This window comes from Notolepis coatsorum, assembly GCF_963971535.1.
Source record: "Notolepis coatsorum genome assembly, chromosome: 6".
Lineage (NCBI taxonomy): Eukaryota > Metazoa > Chordata > Actinopteri > Aulopiformes > Paralepididae > Notolepis > Notolepis coatsorum.
In genome coordinates, this window is record NC_140170.1 from 64,634,249 (window position 1) to 64,656,497 (window position 22,249).

Here is a 22,249-nt window from a genome sequence, read left to right on the forward strand (position 1 = left end):
TGAGAAACCCTAATATATGCCATCTCCTTGCAGACAACATTGTGTGTAGATGTGTGTAAGTGTGTAACACTGAGAAAAACTCCTTCATTCAAACAGGTCTGTAATTTGTTATGTTGTTGCTCGACTGTTTGTTTGGTCAGTGATCACAGTGGAGCGGCTGTTTGCACATCCAAACAGTTTGACACCAGGTGCAGGATGAAGGTACACATGAAGCCCGAAGGGAAACGGACATTAGAAACTATTATGAATGTCTGACTTACTAAGTGTGTCTGACTCTTAACCACCAAAACCTGCACGGACTACAACGTATGACCTATATCATGCCCGTCAGGGTACCTTGTTGTGTGTATACTGTTTTTTCTTTTACTCTTACTCATAGTATATATTCAAATTCAAATGATTTATTGCCTATATTTATTGTAATGTATAATATAACCTATAGGGCATCTGCACCTATATCTCATATTCTATATTCAGATCAAATTTCCAATGCAAAGTATTGGCAGCTGTAACCCAGTGTGCAAACTGGAAATATTCTTCTCCCCCTGAGTTTGGTCAATACCACCATTAAAACTTTTAAACGTCTGCTGTCCATATATAAGCAGTTTCAATATCGATCATGGTTCTGCCAACTACCCCCCCAAAGAATTCACAATATTCCAATAATTCGTCCCAAAGACCACATGATGACAATGATACCTTTTACCAAAGCATTGAGCGTCAACTAATTAAAAGGTTATTTGTATCCGTTTATGGTCATTTAGCCTATAATCAGCTGTGGTGTAAAAACATACATATTTTCTAGGGATGTCCGATATTATCGGCCGATATCGGCATTAAAATGTGATATCGGAAAATATCGGTATCGGTTTTCAATTTTTTTTTACATTTCTATAACCTTTATTTACCCAGACAAGCAAGTAAGAACAAATTCAGATTTAATTTATTGTCAAAAGTATGCATAATGTTGTGTTAATTCCACAACAAGAGATATGTAATGTTAATTACCTGAAATCATAAAAATGTTGGGGGAGTCAGGCAAGCGATACCGGAGTCTCATGGCAAGCACAGAAAGACTCAGAAGAAGCTTCTATCCCCAGGCCATCAGGTTGCTCAACGAACAATAACACTATGCAACAACCATCAAATGCACTCACAACACACACATACTCACTTTAAACAAACAACACACTGCAGCACCCACTCTCCACACTTTAGAACACCTAAACACACTTTATATTGATTGATAAAGGATTTGCACTACAACCCATACCTCAGTACACCTTACTGTAAATTGTACCTCATCCCATTTCTGCTTTGCACTATATAGTATTGCATAGTATATTGTATAGTAACTCAGTTACTTCTATTCTGCATCGAACATTGTACATATGTATATACTGAACACTGTGTCTACGTACGTGACTTCTATTTTCACATGCTATACTATTTTATTTCATACTTATCTCTTGTCTAGCACAGTCTCTGGAGCGTAACAGAAAGACGCATTTTGTATAAAAGTATTATGTACTTCTGTATGACAACTATTAAAGAAACTTGAAACTACATACATCTGATTAGCACTATTACACAGTATTACTCATTTATATATTTTATACCCAGGTTAATCACCTGTACATTGTATATTACTATAGTATTTTACCGTTACTCTGGTTGGATGCCAAACTTATTTTAGTCATACTGCACTTGTGGTGAATGATGACAATACATTTTAATCTAATATGTACTCGATGTTTGAAGTGTGAGTGTAGGTCACCTACTGTAGGACCCTAGGTAACTTAAGAGTGAGGAGGATACACAGCACAGATGAAACCGGTTTAGTTTGTGATTGGAACCGTTTTTATTCATCTTTCACTGGTTCATCATGGTAGTAGGTCATCATAGTTTCAGGAATGGAGAAAAAATAAAAGAGTACAGGAAAACGTTGCTCATAAACCTATGCAACAAATAACATTCAGGATACAATTCTTAAAAAGGGCAATAGAAGCATTCTTTCCTCCATACATTAATTATACATTGTTCCCTCAGGCCACTGCTCAGCATCGCCTTCCATGATTTACATATTTGGTCATCCGTCTACAAACTCACAGGCTTGCAGAGGGAAACAGTACATTCAACACCCATTAAAATCACTGCAATTGATGAAAATGTCAGGTGTCAAATTCTTAATTGAAAAGTTGATCCATTGTGTTTATAATCTGCGAGGAAGTCTCGTCCTTCTCCCTAGACGGTGTATAAAAGCAAATGGAACCTAAGATATTAGCATGGTATTGTCATCAACTGCTATAATTTTTTTTAACGTGTTTATTAATTAAAATTCAAGCAAGATTCACATGATTCACATCTAAAAACTAAAAACTAAAACAGATATTGTCCTTTAAGCTAATAACAAATTAAAATCATTACTCATGGCATTAACATGCTGAGAGCGTCGCTGGACCTCTCAGACCACTCTCCTTCGTTTTCATTATTCATTATCTAAGGCTTCAATCAAATGATCCACAGGGTCCAATGGTCTGCAGGGGGCGACATGTAACAAATATATCCCACAGTGCGCGCTTCACAGTCTTAGAAGCTTTGAATGAGCAACGCACCGGACGACAACCGAGTGACTGATTTAGGTCGGGTCTAAAGTTGAGAGGCCGCTCTTACTCTCTGCATCATTCACCGCTTGTCAGCCGGTTTGTCTCAGTCACTCGATTCATCCTCGAAATATGGGTGTTCCGTAGCATTCAGGGCAGAGATTCTTCTCAAGGGGTCGAAGGTCAGCATTTGCTGTGGGGAGGAAGAAAAACAAACATTGGTTGGAGGCGAGGACTGTACCAAAATTACATTTTCATGTGTCACTGATTTCACCCCCATTTTCTCTCAACGTCAAACTCTTCAGAGAAACTAGACATGCACTGTTGGTGTCCGACAGCAGGTACGCCCCGAATCCCCAATGATGCCTCTTAACCATGACACTTTTCTGGGGCAGCAATTGGCTTCAAACAACTTTTCTTTTTTTATTATGAAATAAATCGGGGTGAACAACCTAGGAGGAGTAAAAATAAATAGTTTTTGATCTGGATGGTGACCATATTGTTGTGTCACTTAAATATTGATAAGAATGGTAGGATATCAGAAAGTCACAATAAATTCCATGGTGGGAATAGCGATAGCAACACCTGAAATGCCCTCCAACTGACTCTGAAGCTTGTAACTGTCAACTTGTTTATTCTTATTTATTGTGCCTACAGTATATGTATGAAATGTATGATAAACTGTCTTGTTTTGTAAGCTTGGCGTCGCTGTAAATGAGGATAACCTCAGTGTCTCACGAGTTGAAATAAAGGTTTGAAAGTAAATGTAAAATGAATAAAAACATCACAGGTCTCCTTGTTGTCGTGGGACAAACAATGTTTGTCAAGCTTGATGCAAATCCGACAAGGCGTTCATAAGTAACTACATCACTTCCTGTTTACCTTGCGTTTTCAGAAATTCTATTGAATCTGGGGGGGTCACAGTCTAAAATATCTAAATCACATATTTTAAGACGTCGGTCCCTAGATGCCCTATAATATACCCAAACGTATATATATATGGCCAAATGAATCCTGGATTGTGAACCAGCCCTTTCACTGCAAGTAAATAAACAGTCCTCACCAGCAATAGTTGTTCCCCCTGCTCGTTAATCTCGGGGACGCAGGCTGTGATCGCTTGGGGAGAGCAGGGGCGGAAGTTCTGTCTCTTCAGTGTAACATCAGCCGGCCACTCCTCCTCAGATGGCAGGCCGATAACTCTGAAATAACACCACAATGATACGGCAAAACTCCACAACCGTACCCACTCCTGTTGCCAAGAATGTGACGCGTGTTAATACTCACTCAAATATTTTCCCCAATTGGTCCACTTCCGATTCTCCGCAGAACAAAGGCCTAAACGGAAGAGTTAGTACATTAGTGTCAACCTTTTCGGTTAGAGTCGGGACGCCGTAAAAAACACAGGGATGCCCGTTTGCGCCCCTACAGAGCAACCCAATCACACATAGAATATGTAAATAAAGTACTAATGGACCACAGGAAAAAGGGTACATCATGTATAGGGATGCCCCGATCATGTTTTTTGCCACCGATACCGATCACCGATCGTCTATGAGCCATATCGGCCGAAACCGATACGTTTTTGGTTAAAAAGAAAATTATATATAAGTTCTTTTTTAAATAAAATATATCTATTATATAATTATACTTGTAGTTGTATTATCTGCGAGACATCGCCACCACGCAACAAGTCAAAATGCTCGCTATCTGCAAATCACATTCAGCATGCCCTCAGCTAGCCCCTTTCGTGACTGCGATGCAAGCCAGGGGCTCGAATACGCATCGAATCAATGTTATAAGACATTGATATCAGGAGCCATCTGTAGCTACTGCTAGCCGGCTAGATAACGTTAAGACAACGCCTCAGTGAACTATTTAGTTTATTTGGTCATTTAGTGTAAACAGTGAGCTAACGTGAGCTACCTAGCTAACGGAGGTATCATGCACTACTAGACTATTGCTGGAGCATTTGTTGATATCAGGAGCTATCAGTAGCTAGCCAGCTAGATACCGTTAGACAATGCCTCATGTATTAAACTAAAAGTGAATAGTTGACTGGGTCATTTTGTTTAAACAGTAACGTTAGCTAGGTAGCTAACGTTAGCTCACAGAGGTCGCATGCACTAGACTAGAGCAGACTATTGCCAGAGGCAATAGGAGCCTCTGTTGACACGGGTCTGGGAGGGGCAGGGGGAGGAGGAGGAGGGGGAGGGCAGTGCGCTGCAGCAGCTCTGTGTGCCTGAGAGAGAAGTCAGCAAGTGAGAACTCCGCTAAGAATTGGATCATGTTTTTCGATCGTTTTCACGATCGGCGAAAATAAAGCATTATCAGAATTCACCAATCTCATATTTATATTGAATATCGGCCGATACCGATCGCTGGCCGAATGATCGGGGCATCCCTAATCATGTATGTTATGTTATAGCCATATGTAGTATAAGTACGTATTTGATGGAAAATGTACAATGTGTACATAGTACAAATAAACATATTAAAGAAATGGTCTTCAGAAAACGTTTGAGTTCCCCTACTGGGGAACGAACCTGGGGCGCCCACAAGAGTGCCTTTACCTCTACACTACAGAGACATTTTTCCAAACCCTAACCACCGAACCCCATTTTTAAAACATAAACACTAATCCTGCTTGTATCAGGGTGGCTTAGTAAGAAGCATTTTGTATGAAAGTATTCTGTACTTCTGTATGACAACTATTAAAGAAACTTGAAACTTGAAACTAGTCTAGCGGTGAGAGCACTTGTCTGCAACCACAATCATTGTTTAAATCAGTGTTTATTTTGGACTTTTGCAGATACAAAACATAAATATATTACTTATGGCTATAACATACATTGTCTACCTTTTTTCCTGTGGTCGATTAGTACTTTACATTTTCTGATGAGACCTTGTTGTACATAGTCAAGCAAAGACAGAATGTTTTTTATTAAATTTTTTGGCTATTTAAGTTGATTACCGTAATAGGATAGGAGGGCTGTAGACTTCAGCTAAACCAACCATTTTAAACATGATGATGCATTAATACATTTAAAGAAAACTGCATAACATTTTCACCACATCACGCCGTTGCAAATTTTTAAGTCAGGGTATCCCCACGACTCGACGTGTGCAACCGACTACTACTACTACTACTATCTTTCTACCAGTCGGTTGTAGCCAGCATCCTCTTTTTTGCTGTGGTGTGCTGGGGGGGCAACATCAATTCGAGGGACTCCAGCAAGCTGAACAAGCTGGTGAAGAAGGTTAGCTCCGTAGTGGGTGGTGAGCTGGATAATCTAGAGGTGGTGGCTGAGAGGAGAGGAAAAAGCTAGAAGCCATCCTGGAGAACCCCTCTCACCCCCTCTACGAGGAGCTAGCCAGAATGAAGAGCACGTTCAGCCTAAGACTCATGAATGAATGAATGAATGAATGAATGAAAACTTTATTTAACAGATTGCAGAATGGGTACAATACAGTACGGCTCAATACACACAATTGATAAAGGAAAACTCCAACATTTTGAGAAATTAGCTTATTGAACATCTTCCCTGGAGTTAGACAAGAAGATACATACCTTTTTTGTCTCTCTGCATGCATTAGGCTTAGGGAACGCCCGCACCGTTAGCGTAGCTTAGCTTCATCCCTGGAAGTGGGTCAGACCTTTACCCTGAAGTTCCCTACAGTCACGAAATACACTCCAAAACGTTCCTGTAAACATGTTGTGACCTGTGTATTTACCACGTGGAGAAATAAAAAATAATTGAATTCGACATTTACGTTTTCTAAGTAAATATGCTCGGAACTATTTTTTGCAGAATCACTCCTCTCTGGGCTCAGTGATTTCATGTCACCAGTGCTACTTTCTAACATCGAGGTCAGTGTTTGTTTACATTTTCATTTCATTCAAAGGATCCGAACCGATTGAAGTTTATAGATACCATGACTGTGGTAAGTTTTCATTTATGTTTTTAGATGGAAGGCTGTATTCCATCTGTCTAACGTTAGCGAATATTGTGAGATTGATGAATAGGACAGTCACAACGTTGCTGGACTATCGACCTAGTTAGCCCCTTTCATGACTGCGATGCACGGCTACAGGGTTTGGGCGAGTGAATCCACACTTGTGGTATTATTATAACTCATTTATTGTGTAACGCTAGCCCCTTAAAACTTACCACAGTCATAGTATCCATAAACTTCAATCGGTTCGGATCCTTTGAATGAAATGAAAATGTAAACAAACACTGACCTCAACGTTAGAAAGTAGCACTGGTGACGTGAAATCACTGAGCCCAGAGAGGAGTGGTTCGGCAAAAAATTGTTCCAGAGTATATTTGCTTAGAAAACGTAAATGTCTAATTCAATTATTTTTTATTTCTCCACGTGGTAAATACACAGGTCACAACATGTTTACAGGAACGTTTTGGAGTTGTATTTGGAGTGTATTTCGTGACTGTAGGGAACTTCAGGGTAAAGGTCTGACCCACTTCCAGTGATGAAGCTAAGCTACGCTAACGGTGCGGGCGTTCCCTAAGCCTAATGCATGCAGAGACACAAAAAAGGTATGTATCTTCTTGTCTAACTCCAGGGAAGATGTTAAATAAGCTAATTTCCCAAAATGTTGGAGTTTTCCTTTAAGGGGATGCAGACCAGAGAAAGACGTTTGTCTTGTTTATATCAGGGTCCCCCATTTTCAATTCATAATGACATACACAACATCATGACATACAGGTATACTGTTACATTTGTGACATATAGGATATGCAAATATACAGTACTGTTACCCAGAGATCCTAACATAAAATATATACATATGATGGTGAGGAGACTGTACATTAGGAGGGGGTGGGAAAAAATATATACATACGGTGGGGAGGAGACTGTCCATAAACCGACACTACATAAACCGCCTGGGCCAAAGGGCTTGGACGGCTGGCTCTGCTGCCAGAACTATCATTGTCAGAACTCGGGAACTAGACTCATATCACTGGACTATCTTGTATTTGTACTTTTTTACATTATATATATATATATATTTTTTTTTATCCACTTTTTCTCCTTATTTTTCTCCCATCCCAATTTCGCCTCGCCAATTCTCCCTTCAATTCTTCCCTCCCCTGTCTTGAACGTTGCTAGACTATTCCTCCCACTGGTCGGCTGCAGTGAGGACCAAGCCTTGCATCACGTGTCCCCTCCGGTACACGAGGAGGCAGCCGTCGCATCTTTTCACCTGTACAGCGCGATCTCTCAGTGGCGAGGAGTAACACGTGGAAGGCTCACGCTGCGCCCGTTACTTCCCGATTCTGCTGTACAGGCGCACCAACCGACCTGTAGGAGTCGCTGTCCACAACATCCAATCCCCACCCACCAGCTTTCCCACCCCTAACACTGCCAATTGTGTTAGTATGAACGACCAGCCAAGCTGGTAGCAACGGCGCGAGCTGGGCTCGAACCCAGCATCTCCTGCATTAGTGGCGAGCGCCTTGCCCACTGCGCCACTTAGCCGCCCACATTATATTGTATTTATATTTTATATTATATATATAGTGTCTATAGATACTGGACTGTATAGGACTGAAGATCTGTATCCCCCCCCCCCCTGTACCCCCCCCCCCCCCCCCATGCTGCTTTGACACCCGAATTTCCAAGGGGATTAATGAAGGATCATCTCATCTTATCTGCAGGTTTCCACAAGTAAAATTTAAGACTTAAGATCTTTTTAATACCACTTAGAGCAAACTTTAATACCAATTTCACGACCATACTACAAAGAAACCACCAAAAAAAAAAAAACACATAGCAACACCGAACTGTCCTTTTTAAATTCTCGTGCGTTCCGTACAGTACAAGCTCTCGCCAGACGCACCAAGCTCCTGGTAGCCCCGCAAAGAACAACGACTTGAATACAAAAACATTTAATATACATCTCCCGACAGCCGAACTGCCCCCCAAAAAAATGTAATACCTCTGCAAATGAAATGTAAGACTTCTTAATACATTTTAAGGCCTTAAATTGAGACTAAGACATTTTAAGACTTTAATACCCCGCAGATACCCTGTTAAGTGCAAGTTCCTCACTCACGTGCGTCTGAACATCTCGGCGAAGATGCAGCCGGTGCTCCAGATGTCCACCGGCGTGGCGTAGGTGGACTGGAGCAGAACCTCAGGGGGGCGGTACCACAGAGTCACCACCTGCAACACACAATGGACCAATCTCAAGCCCCGCCCTCTTTCCCATGATCCTCAACACACAATGGACCAATCTCAAGGCCCACCCTCTTTCCCATGATCCTCAACACACAATGGACCAATCTCAGGCCCCGCCCTCTTTCCCTTGATCCTCAACACACAATGGATCAATCTCAAGCCCCGCCCTCTTTCCCTTGATCCTCAACACACAATGGATCAATCTCAAGCCCCGCCCTCTTTCCCTTGATCCTCAACACACAATAGACCACTGCAACACTTCCGGGATTCTGAAATCAGGGAGGAGATAGCGGGGGGAGCAAATGAATGAATGTGGATGAGAGCCTTGATGTAAGTGGTTGCAGCTACGGCTGTGGGGGTGCTAGAGACATGATCCAATAGACTTGTATGCGCCTGAATCTCCTGAACACGGCGCGACCATTTCCAAATCGATCAGAACTCAATCGGCCGAGCTAAAGTCCCCTTTTCAGCATGTACTCCCCATACGTATGCGCAGATTGCCAACAGAGTCTGAACGGCGCGCGAATGAATGTTGAATGTTCCATCAGAGGGGGGAGCTTGTGGTGGTAGTGTGAGCGGCTATAGACCACTGCACTTAAATATAAACATTAGTCTACCTGGAGACTCAATGAGGTAATTGTAGATGTCACCATAAGACGCATCTGGCCATTGAGTTGGGATCATTTTTCCATTATCCTGTTCAACTGAAAGGACAAAGCAGGCACAAGCTCCCCCTGCCATGTGGCAGCTGTAGATCCTTACCACAGGGGTGAGGGCCATGTGGCAGCTGTAGATCCTTACCACAGGGGTGAGGGCCATGTGGCAGCTCTAGATCCTTACCACAGGGGTGAGGGCCATGTGGCAGCTCTAGATCCTTACCACAGGGGTGAGGGCCATGTGGCAGCTCTAGATCCTTACCACAGGGGTGAGGGCCATGTGGCAGCTCTAGATCCTTACCACAGGGGTGAGGGCCATGTGGCAGCTCTAGATCCTTACCACAGGGGTGAGGGCCATGTGGCAGCTCTAGATCCTTACCACAGGGGTGAGAGGGCCATGTGGCAGCTCTAGATCCTTACCACAGGGGTGAGGGCCATGTGGCAGCTGTAGATCCTTACCACAGGGGTGAGGGCCATGTGGCAGCTGTAGATCCTTACCACAGGGGTGAGGGCCATGTGGCAGCTGTAGATCCTTACCACAGGGGTGAGGGCCATGTGGCAGCTCTAGATCCTTACCACAGGGGTGAGGGCCATGTGGCAGCTGTAGATCCTTACCACAGGGGTGAGGGCCATGTGGCAGCTCTAGATCCTTACCACAGGGGTGAGGGCCATGTGGCAGCTCTAGATCCTTACCACAGGGGTGAGGGCCATGTGGCAGCTGTAGATCCTGGCCAGGCCGAAGTCGGCCAGCTTCACCTGGCCCTGGCTGGTCACCAGGATGTTCTCCGGCTTCAGGTCCCGGTGCATGACGCGGTTAGAGTGGAGGAAGGCCAGGCCGCACAGCAACTGACGCATCAGGTCCTACGATACACCACACACACACACACACACACACACACACACATTTACAAATCAGGTGCAACTTGGGACAAGACCCTGTCCACACTCATAAACCTAAACTCCTCCCTGCTAACGATTTTGTACATTCCTGAAAACACGGCCAAAATGGCAGAAATATGGACAAATGCTTTACTATCAAGTTTCCCCATTTCCCAGAGATCCTGAAAATGTTCTTTGGAAGGAATTAACATAGTGATGTTTCCAACACGGCACCTTGTGTTTACTTTTACTCATAGTATATATATATATATATATATATATATATATATATATATATATATATATATATTCAGATAGAAATTCTTTATTGCCTACATTTATTGTAACATATAATATAACCGATAGGGCATAGAGACCCTCATCTGCATCTTTGTTTATTTTTCTCACATTTTTATATTCAGATCTAAATTTGATTGCCTATATTTATGTCTTTCTACTATTAGGGCTTGTGTCCATAGCGGACGTTTTACGAGTCGTCAGCTCCTTCCTGTCATTCATTTCTATGCTACAGGCGCGACAGGCGCGCTCCTCTTCCCAGCGCCGCGCCTCGCGTTTATGAGCTCTGGGCGGCAGCGTTTTTGGGCGGAGCGCTCCCAGCGCATAAAGTTGAAACTAGTTCAACTTTTGGAAAGGAGCGCCGCTCATCAAGGTAATCCACATCGAGGAAGGGGCGGAGCCGCGGCAGTCGCGAGACCCAGGAAAACGCTCTAAGCTTTTTTTCCCCTTTTTTTCAAAGCGGTCCGCCTTGAAAAAAACTTCTGCTATGGACACAAGCCCTTACCCTGCCCATACCTGTACCTCCCATCCCCCATGCTGCAATGATTTCCCCAAGGAGATCAATAAAGGAATATCTTATCTTATGTCTTTCCATGTAACAGTAACACCTCCTTAAAAACATCCAACAATGCAGGGAAGTTAGTTAGTTTAGTTAGTTTCTTTAATAGTTGTCATACAGAAGTACAGAATACTTTCATACAAAATGCTTCTTACTGTTACGCTCCAGAGACTGTGCTAGACAAGATAGTATCAAATAACATAGTATAGCATGTAATTTAGAAGTAGAAAAGTAGAAAATGAGGTCACAGTGTTCAGTATAGACATATGTACAATGTTCGATGCAGGATAGACGTAACTGAGTTACCATATAATATACAATACTATGCAGTGTACTAATGTACAGTACTATATAGTGCAAAGCAGAAATGGGATGAGGTACAATTTAGGTACAATTTACAGTAAGGTGTACGAGTTGTAGTGCAATCCTTCATCAATAAATATAAAGTGTGGGGAGTGGGTGCTACAGTGTGTTTGTTTAAAGTGGGTGTGTGCTATAAAGTGTGTGGGGTGGGTGCTACAGTGTGTTTGTTTAAAGTGAGTGTGTGCGTGTGGATGTGTGTGCTATGTGCGTTTGATGGTTGTTGTTGTGTAGTGTTCATTGTTCGTTTAGCAGCCTGATGGCCTGGGGATAGAAGCTTCTTCTGAGTCTTTCTGTGCTCGCCTTGAGACTCCGGTATCGCTTGCCTGACCGCAGCAGTTCAAAGAGGCAGTTGTTCGGGTGACTGGAGTGACCCATGCGAGACGAGCTTGGCTTCCCCCCCGGGCAACTCTTACCTTGACGCGGTCAGGGGACAATCCTGGCGCTGGGGCCTTGGCTAGGTAGGTCTTGAGGTCCTGGTCGACATGCTCAAACACTAGAGTGACTTTAGTCTCCTTGTCTGTCCTCTGGGTGGCACATACATCCATAAGCCTGTGGTGCACAACACAACACATGATACTCTTTCATCACGTTTCTCTATTGTCGTTTTTCTACAGTGAGAGGGTATTAGAAAATGGCCCCCAGAAATCAGATCAAAAGATACCAATATCGGTCCTCTTCCCGGCTAAAAACCGAAGAAGTCTGTCAAATTACTGGAACATGTAAGAAATCAAAGCACAGTGACTCGATTTGCTGCATGTAGAAGAATCACGTTGGATGTAATGGAGCAGAATTGTATAATCTTGTCCAATGACCCCACATTGAATGGTCTTTACACTCTACATCGATCCGCTGTGTTCATCCGTCTACTGCAAGTCTTGTTTTTAATTCATTTTCAACGATTAATGTCCGTTTGTTGGACAGGGTTGACGCCAGATTCGTAGAATGTGAACCTTTGGAACTGAGACGTTACCAATCTGCAAAGCTGTTGTTTCTGCAGAGGCAGTTACGTTGAGGTTTACATTAAAAAAATATGCCAACAGATGGTAACACCTTGTTAAATGTCTATCCATTCAGTGACAGATCAACGTAGCCACAGCTAAGTCTCTACTAGTCTATACTACTATCAGGCATGCAGTCGTGCACAAACGCGGTTAAACACGGTTTGGTCACTGAGGCAGAAGTGCGCGCGGATGTGCAAAAATGCATTCACAATTGCCACTGGACCCGTCGCGCCGGCCGGCACTTATCACCTAGACTTTGCATAATAATAGCATAGGATACCGATCGGCGATAGCATAACAACGGACTCCTCTCCTCCACTACCGCCTCTCCACCAGCGTCAATGAGTCCTCGGAGCAGCCGCCCAGCTCCGGCGGGGAGTCGCTGAAGGAAACTGTCCTTCTGTAAACTAACTCCAAGTTACATTGTTAATTTAGTTTGTATTTACTTTTCTAGTTTAAGTTAATTCAATTAAAGAAATTGTAACTACAATTACATTTAAAACATTTATGCATAATAATCATCTGTTCTGTGCGCAACCGAGGAAACATGTATGCGTGTGCGCGTGCACGCACGCACGTGGCGTTTGGGCATTCCCCATATTACGACTGCACCACTGACTACTATATATATATATATATACACACACTATATACTATATAGTCTTATTATTTGTTTTCAAAGCCCTCAATGGCCTGGCTCCCTCATTTAAATAATGGATCTCCTAGATCTCCTAGATCTCGGAGCTCCTCCAGTCACTCTCTTCTGGTGGTCCCTCCATCTAGGCTGGAGGGTGACCGTGGCTTTGCAGGTGCTGCCCCAAAGTTGTGGAATGGGCCTCCACTCCCTCCCTTTAAACGCAGGTTAAAAACCTACCTGTTTACCCTTTTCGCTTTTCTGATCTCACACCTACCCTGTTTAATGTTGTGTATTTCTCCATTTCTTATTTCATCCATATATCTACAGCACTTTGGTGCAACTACATTGTTTTAAATGTGCTTTAGAAATAAAACACTTACTATAGTGTTCATTAAAAAGTAACAGATCAGTACACTTATTGGCCGATACCTTAGCTCAGGACTCTGTATCGATAGTGAAAAAGGTGGCATCGGTGTGTTCCTGGAGCCATGTCAAACGTTAAAGCAAAGCCACTTGATTTTCTGCATTTCTAGACGCGTTGAAGCAGGTCACATTTCTCTGATGGTGAAACATGGATTCCATCTCAAATCCTTTCATGTCCAGTGACCTGAACCCAGTAAAGTGTGTCCGTACAGTCAAGAGTAATGGATTGGATCGGTCCTCAGCTGATATTAAAGTACCGGACTTGGCATCGGTAGTGATAAAGTGGTACCGTGTGGCTGAATCCTAAAAGACAAGACACGAGAACCTTTATAATTGAGCAGTCTCAAACCCTGCACGGTTTGGCGAGTTTTCCTAACCATTTTGTGACCGCAGCATTTGCTACATTATGTAAGAGAGTCTAAAGCACATTTAAAAAACAACTATAGTTGCACCAAAGTGTTGTACATATAAATTACACTATAATAAAACACAGTAAAAACATGGTTACAAAAATTTAAAGCTATAGAAATATGAGATTACAAAATAAGAAATAGAATACACAACATAAAACAGGGTGGGTGTGAATCAGACTATCCCGGATTAAAATGTGTGCATATATACTACTGGGTATACGTGTGTGTATATACGGCTCTTTAAAGGCTCAGATTTGGACATTTAACCCCTTCTCTAGCACACTACCAAATGATTAACCCTTTCACTGTGACAATACAGAAGGTTAACCCATTCACTGCCACACAACAAAGGGTTAACGCGAGAAGTACAGTAGCTGGCTTTTACCCGCATGCATTCAGCACCCACACACACACTCATTTAATTAAATCACAGCCTTTTCTGCGGTTATATATAATCGCACAGGCAGTCAGGCAGACATTGCGATTGCGATTACATTAACCGTGCGGCACTAAATCCCGCCCCTCTCTTCTCTCCATCCTCCAATCACAACGGTCGGTCACAACTCGGGACAAACTCAAAAACCGCCTTACTTGACCACGTTGGGATGGTCGAACTGCTCCAGCCTCTTGAGCAGCGCCACCTCTCGGACCGTGGAGATCGGGAGGCCATCTTGGTCCGTCTGGACACGTACGTTCTTCAGGGCGACAAACTGCCCGCTCTCCATGTCCCGGGCCTTGTATACCGTCCCGTAAGCGCCCCCTCCGATTTCTGCCACTGGCTCATACTGGACACTAGTGCCCTGGGCCATGGCCGAGCGCATAGACTGGAAGAGAAGACGAAACGGACGAGAGGGGGACAAAGATGAACGCAGAGGATAGAAACACGGTCACACGGACGCAGAGCGCCTGAGAACAGCCTACGCGACCTTGCCTGACCTCTCCCGTGACTTCCTATCTTCTATGACGCCGATATCAGTTCAGGCTAGGCCAGTGACCTGTAGGGACGTACAACTCAAAGAGAGAAATCTCCGTTACACCAGAGAGTGAACACTTGAATCATTTGAAAGCAACATGGTGGCCTTTTGCACTTTGTAAGCCAGGCGCCTTATACAGTTGAGGTGGCAAGATCGTCTACCTCCTACGCACTCCCTCCCGTTGGGATCAAAGAGAGTATGCCACGTATCAAGGTAGAGCAGATCAGATACTCTCTCTCTCCAAGGGTGCGTTTGGAGATTTTACGCAATTTGGCAGCCTTTCTTGACATTTGTAGAAACAATAGAGAAGCAGAGAATAATGTAGCCTTATAATATGTTTGTTTCTGTAAGTGTGTGTTTCTCCTCCTCAGCAATTGTGAATAATAACTTGACTTTAATATAGTGATGTATATCCGTTAGTTGGGTGGGTGGATGGAAGGGTGGGTGGGCGTGTTGGGTTGATACTTAGAATTGACACAATGTACTGTTTTTTTTTTATATAATGTGGAAATGTACAATAAAAAGATCTCGATAAAAAACAAAGAAGAAGAAATCTCCAAAAGAGATAGATTTTTGAATGTTAGGTTCAGATTTTGCACCCACTGGCCATTTCTTAGCAGACGTCAATCTGGTAGGACTAACTAAAAAAAATAGTGCCTGTCGGGCCTTGAGCAAAGAGAGGTGATCGTGGTTCAGAGTTTGATCTTTAGAATGAGCACAAACATTAGCTACTCCACTGTCAGTAGACGCAGAAAAAGAACAAAAGTAGCAGTTATCAGCGATGATCAGTAGCGTGAAATAGTACGAAGAACAGCTGTGCCGATTTAATTCATAATATTGCCTAAAAATAATATAATATTATCCCAAGAAATTAGACAAAGGAAAATGACTGTATGAAGGAACAATGAAGAACCGTTAAGATTCATCTTTCAATCAAGGCTCTCGTGTTCAAGTGCGAAGTTTCTTTTTAAAGCTGGACAATCTTTTGAGCAGGGATAGGTGAACCACCCCGCGGGCAATCCAAGCCGGGCCGCACATCAATAACATGGAGATTTGGCGACACCTAGAGGACGGCATCAGAATTGCCAGTGTTTGACCAGGTTAAAATCAGGAATCGATGGCTCTTGAATCCTCGTTTCACCACAATATAAAAAAAAACACTGCAATGGAGGCTTTCAGAGTTTCCGTATATTGAAAACTTGGATTTCTCTCATCCTCTCAGCTGGCCTTGTGGTGATGATGAGTAGTAAGCTACGGGGTCAGGGATCATGGAGCAGTGGAATGGCCTAGAGACACAGAGGAAGAGAGGCCAATCAATAACGGTTGCTGGTTCATCCCCCAGTAAGTATAGCTGCCATGGCAACCGGAGGATAGCTGCTATTATGGCTGAAGGGTATGCTTGTACAATGAGGGGTACGATAGCATGTACAATAATGCTGAATATACTGTATGTAATGTATATATAAATATACACACATCAGTATGTACATACCAGCATATAATCATTTTTACATATCTGTAGATATATACTATATCAATATCTATATCACTTGTGTATGTAACATCTCGACGGCACTGTAAATGAGTTTAATTACTCAGTGTATTATCGAGTATAAATAAAGATTGAATGAATCTGTACATATTCCTTACCTACTCTTACTAGTTACACTGCTGGCCACTAGTATGACTTACTACCATATTGTCTTTATACCTGTATCACTGTACATATTAATACTACAACTCTGCTCTGTACATACATCTGATTAGCACTATTACCCAGTAGTACCAAGTTATATATTTTACACCCAGTTTAATCACCTGTACATTGTCAAATATAAATATATAATAATATGACTATTGCACTTAACTGTTACATTTGCACTCTTTTCGTTGTGCTGTAGGATGACAATACATTTAAATCTAATCTAGAATTGAATCTAGAATTTCAAAGTATGGATGAAATCAGTGTAATATATGTTGGAATATCAAATGAAATACCATTTAATACCATCAAAAAAGAGAAGAATAACAACAAGATGCTACTTTGGCCACGTTGCCCGAGGCATGACTCAGTTATCTTAACTGCACCTGTGGAGCATCTATGGTGCCCTGTGGCAAAAGACAGAGCTGCTCTGCTGTTGATGACACACATCCTGGATACGCTTGTGTTGTATCCAGGAGGGATGATTAAAACTAAGTAATTCATTCCCAATTATGCACTGCCCAGAACTATTCCAATAGGCTATGATAACGAGAAAGGTATGCTCAGTAGAGCGCAAATCTCCACCAGGCGACATGTCGGACACACAGACAGACAAAAATACTGACCGTTCTCCTTATAGTTGTTACCATTAACAAACAAGACAAACGCACTGACTGCTCTCCAGTTATAGTTATTAGCATGCCAAGCGCTAGAGGGTTTCTCCTCCACGGCAGACTCAGTGTGCACGCGTGTCAAGGCTGCAAAAAGGAACGTGATCCTGGTCAGAACAATGAGGCAAGGTTATAGGAAGGATGTTAGGAGGCATAGACACAGGATGGAGCACCGAGTGCCAAGTGGATGCAGATAGGCTACATCATTTATGATAAATGTTTTATAAAAAAAAATTATGATGAGTCATATACTATAATATTAGTGTAGCCTAATCTTTATCTGCAACTGTGAAGAAAACCATTGGTTTAAACAGAATGAATAGACACAAAATAAATATATATAAAAAAGAAAATTCCTAATGGCCTCTTGAGACCCAATTCCCACAAGAGAATAAAATAGAAATGTCACGTGTACAAGTAGGACCACATTTAAATAAAATTTAGTTTCAGCAGTTAGGCTATTATATTCATAGTATATTAAATCTCAACATCTTTGGACAAATAACAGGCGATTCTCATCCATGGCCAATGAGCATGTGGCATTGTGCCATATTGGTTGACAAAACACTTCATGACAAATATGATAAATAGCCGATTGATAGTTAAAAGATGCCTGGTAACTACAGGCCCTAAGCTGAGCGTCTCCGTGAGACACAGGCTCTACAGTCAACAACACTTGTGATGAACCGCCCTTCTGGCATCTGCAAGGGGACCAGACAGGCGTTTTTCTGTCCTGTGTATAGCATCAATCTTGTCATAAGCAATATATCATAATGATGCTATAAAAGGTTAATACACTTGCAGATATAGGGATCATATGCAAGAGGGTGACGTTATAACTGGAAATATCATTATGGTCGACTCCCACGATATAGGCTATTTCTGGCAATTCCACTGGCACAGTTGAACAACATGCAGCTGGTCATCATCAAGGTGATAGGAAGCATAGGAAGAATGATAGGAAGCATAGGAAGAATGATAGGAAGCATGATAGGAAGCATAGGAAGAGTGATAGGAAGCATAGGAAGAGTGATAGGAAGCATAGGAAGAATGATAGGAAGCATAGGAAGGATGATAGGAAGCATAGGAAGAATGATAGGAAGCATAGGGAGGATGATAGGAAGCATAGGAAGGATGATAGGAAGCATAGGAAGAATGATAGGAAGCATAGGAAGAATGATAGGAAGCATAGGAAGGATGATAGGAAGCATAGGAAGAATGATAGGAAGCATAGGGAGGATGATAGGAAGCATAGGAAGAATGATAGGAAGCATAGGGAGGATGATAGGAAGCATAGGAAGGATGATAGGAAGCATAGGAAGAATGATAGGAAGCATAGGAAGGATGATAGGAAGCATATTAAGGATGATAGGAAGCATAGGAAGGATGATAGGAAGCATATGAAGGATGATAGGAAGATGATAGGAAGCATAGGAAGGATGATAGGAAGCATAGGAAGTAGGGATGCCCCGATCACGTTTTTTGCCACCGATACCGATCACCGATCGTCTTGAGCCATATCGGCCAATAGATCCGATACAGATTGTTTTTGGTTTTATATAAAAAATGTTAAAAAAAATTAAATATATATATTTTTTTATAAAATATATATATTATATAATTATACTTGTAGTTGTATTATCTGCGAGACATCGCCACCACCCAACAAGTCAAAATGCTCGCTATCTCCACTGTCTGTGTGTATACTCTGCTTTGTGTATACTCGAGTAGCCTCCAGCTCCAGCAAGGATTCTCCGGCGCTGCAGCTGGACCCTATACTCTGCCCTCATGCGATGGAAGCCAGGGGCTCGAATACGCATCGAATCAATGTTATAAGACATTGATATCAGGAGCTATCTGTAGCTACTGCTAGCCGGCTAGATAACGTTAAGACAACGCCTTAGGCATCCCTAATAGGAAGAATGATAGGAAGAATGATAGGAAGCATAGGAAGCATAGGAAGAATGATAGGAAGCATAGGAAGGGTGATAGGAAGCGTATTAGGAAGCATAGGAATGATAATAGAAAACATAGGAAGGGTGATAGGAAGAATGATAGGAAGCATAGGAAGAATGATAGGAAGCATAGGAAGGGTGATAGGAAGCATATTAGGAAGCATAGGAAGGATAATAGAAAACATAGGAAGGGTGATAGGAAGAATGATAGGAAGCATAGGAAGGATAATAGAAAGCATAGGAAGGGTGATAGGAAGGATATTAGGAAGCATAGGGAGGACAATAGGAAGCATAGGAAGAATGATAGGAAGCATAGGAAGGGTGATAGGAAGCATATTAGGAAGCATAGGAAGGATAATAGAAAGCATAGGAAGGGTGATAGGAAGGATATTAGGAAGCATAGGAAGGATAATAGAAAGCATAGGAAGGGTGATAGGAAGGATATTAGGAAGCATAGGGAGGACAATAGAAAGCATAGAAAGGTACAGTTGACTTTGCAACATGCAGCTTGGTCATCAAGGCGGTTGGGCCCTAATGAGCAAACGAGTCATCATCAATCATCACTAGAACAACATGACGGAAGTTCGTACTTCGCTCATCAAGTTTTTTTTTCTCCTGCAAACGCCGATGATTGGACAGCGACTGCAGGCGAGGAAGCGAGGAGGGAGGGGGGCAATACATGCGAATGCCCTCTCTTCCGACACGTGGTCGTTCTTTGTTAATTAATCGAACAAGAAAATGTAGGAACATGATCGGCCTATTATTAGTCCATAATGGACTTCTCTCTTTTAATATTAAGACATGCACTGACGTGGCAGGAGAAAACCATGCTATATATTGGTGTGATTGTGAAGTGCATGGGCGGTGTGCAACAAGTTGCTGTCATTATTAATCACAATTCCACGTCCTTGACCAAATACAATGTTATTATTATTATGTGGGGCCTATATGCCCAAATGTACAAGCAGGACATGATCGCACTATGGATTGCTATATAATACCGTAGCATTACTCACCACGTTTTGTTGTGTTTTGTGGGCAGGCCAGCTTATTCAACTTTACACAGAGGAAATAATCTTCATTAAAGTGTGTATGACTTCAATCCTATGGAAAAACGAATCCAAAACGCACAGGGTTTAGATTCTGCGGCTCTCTGTGTGGACGCGCCGTGGAGATTGTCCCAAATCAGCCAATAATTCGATATGATTTCTCAACCTCCCTTTTCTCCAGTGCACAGATCAGCCTCTGTGTGTGTGCAGCACGGCACAGTGTTTTTAGGGTGAAGCACAGTTCTTCTTCCTGTTGCTTCAAGGAACTCCTGGGAGGCGGGGCTAACCCAATAATACTGAAAATGATCAATAATCATTAATAATAACAATCTTCATTTATATAGCACCTTTCATACACGGAGTGCAACTCAAAGTGCTTAACAGAGACACGTCTTCTTTAAACAAGTCAAGAAGAAAAAAACACAGTAACACAGTAAGTCAAGAAAAAACAAGAATACCCATAAGGTCCATAAACTCAAAATAAATGCATGCATGCATGCAACACTCCCATTGCAGATACTCACATTATGTTAATCATTTATGAAGGTTAAGGTAACTGGTTAGAAGTTGTCTGGGCACATGGATTACAGTGACTCATACCACGGTGTGCAATAGCCTATGACCTAGTAGCCAATGAACACTGGTCATCTTTGTGGAAATGTAATGTATAGGCTATTTATTTTATATATATTTACATATTTATATATTATAATTATATGTATATATATATTTCATATATATTTAATGTGCATAACGTAATTGACAGTCACACAGATTTGTAGGTGTACTGACTAGATTGTTTTCACTCTTACAGTTTAAAGGTAGAATCTGTAACGCTGTCAAACCGCTATAGGCAAAATAAACAACACCACTTGATATTGCACTTTGTTAAAAAAAAAATTGTTTTGGTTGATTGATTGATTGATTGATTGATTGATTGATTGATTGATTGAAAACTTTATTAACAGATTGCAGAACCGGGTCAGTTTCTAATTGCAGCCACCCGTAGGTGCTCTTTGAGAGCGGTTTTGAAGGAGGGTAGGGATTCACATTCTTTTACGGCTGTGGGTTGGGCGTTCCACATTGTTGGAGCCGAATCTGGGTTTAACATGATTTGTGGAGCTCCCTCTGGTGTTGTGGTCGTGGAATTCACTGACCTTTGGGAAGTATTTCGACATGTACATGGGTACCTTAGTGGTGTAGTGTGTTGTAGACCAGGGGTTCCCAAACTTTTCAGGCCGGGGCCCAGAAAATAAGGCGTCAGAGAGCCGCGGCCCAATGCACATCGTCTGGTTTTTTTTTTTTTTTTTTGTCAGGCGACCGATTTTTTAAGCCAAATATCACTTCAATCCTATTAAGTTAGTTCAAGTTAGTTATTCATTTATATGTGCTATTTATGAGAGGGCTAACTTGTTGCAAAATAATAATGATAATAATAATAGCCTCATTAAAATACTATTGTTGCTTCGGTTGTTTTCAGCGTTTTATGTGCATAATCTGTTATTTAGTTTGAAATGTTCGTTGAAATAAGTAGATTTTTCGTTTTTGTTTATTTATTAAGTTAATATAAAACCATATAGTCACATTTTAGAATACAATAGAATAGAATTTTAGAATACAACTAGAAACACTGTCCTGGCCTGCTTCTAAGTTCAGTGGCCTGACAAAAAATAAATAAATAAAAAAATAAAAAATTATAAAAATAAAAAATAAAAAAATGTTTTTTTTTTTTTTTTTATTTTTTTTTTTTTAAATCATCTCGCGGCCCATCCGTGGCTGCTCGCGGCCCACCTTTGGGTCGCGACCCCAACTTTGGGAACCACTGTTAGACCAGGCCCATTGCAAGTTGCTGTACTCTGTCATCTA

General features: G+C 41.9%; 1 protein-coding gene across 1 annotated transcript; it reads right to left on the bottom strand.

Moving 5' to 3' along the window:
• Positions 1 to 1,855: 1,855 nt before the first annotated feature.
• Positions 1,856 to 20,590, bottom strand: cdk4 (cyclin dependent kinase 4). The gene is made up of 8 exons (XM_084316531.1): positions 20,351 to 20,590; positions 14,624 to 14,856; positions 11,972 to 12,107; positions 10,154 to 10,321; positions 8,680 to 8,789; positions 3,888 to 3,938; positions 3,667 to 3,802; positions 1,856 to 2,796 (listed from the first exon to the last, which is right to left on the bottom strand). Exons 2-8 carry the CDS (start codon positions 14,851 to 14,853, stop codon positions 2,710 to 2,712), a joined length of 918 nt encoding a protein of 305 aa, XP_084172657.1. The 5' UTR covers positions 14,854 to 14,856; positions 20,351 to 20,590; the 3' UTR covers positions 1,856 to 2,709.
• Positions 20,591 to 22,249: the final 1,659 nt, after the last annotated feature.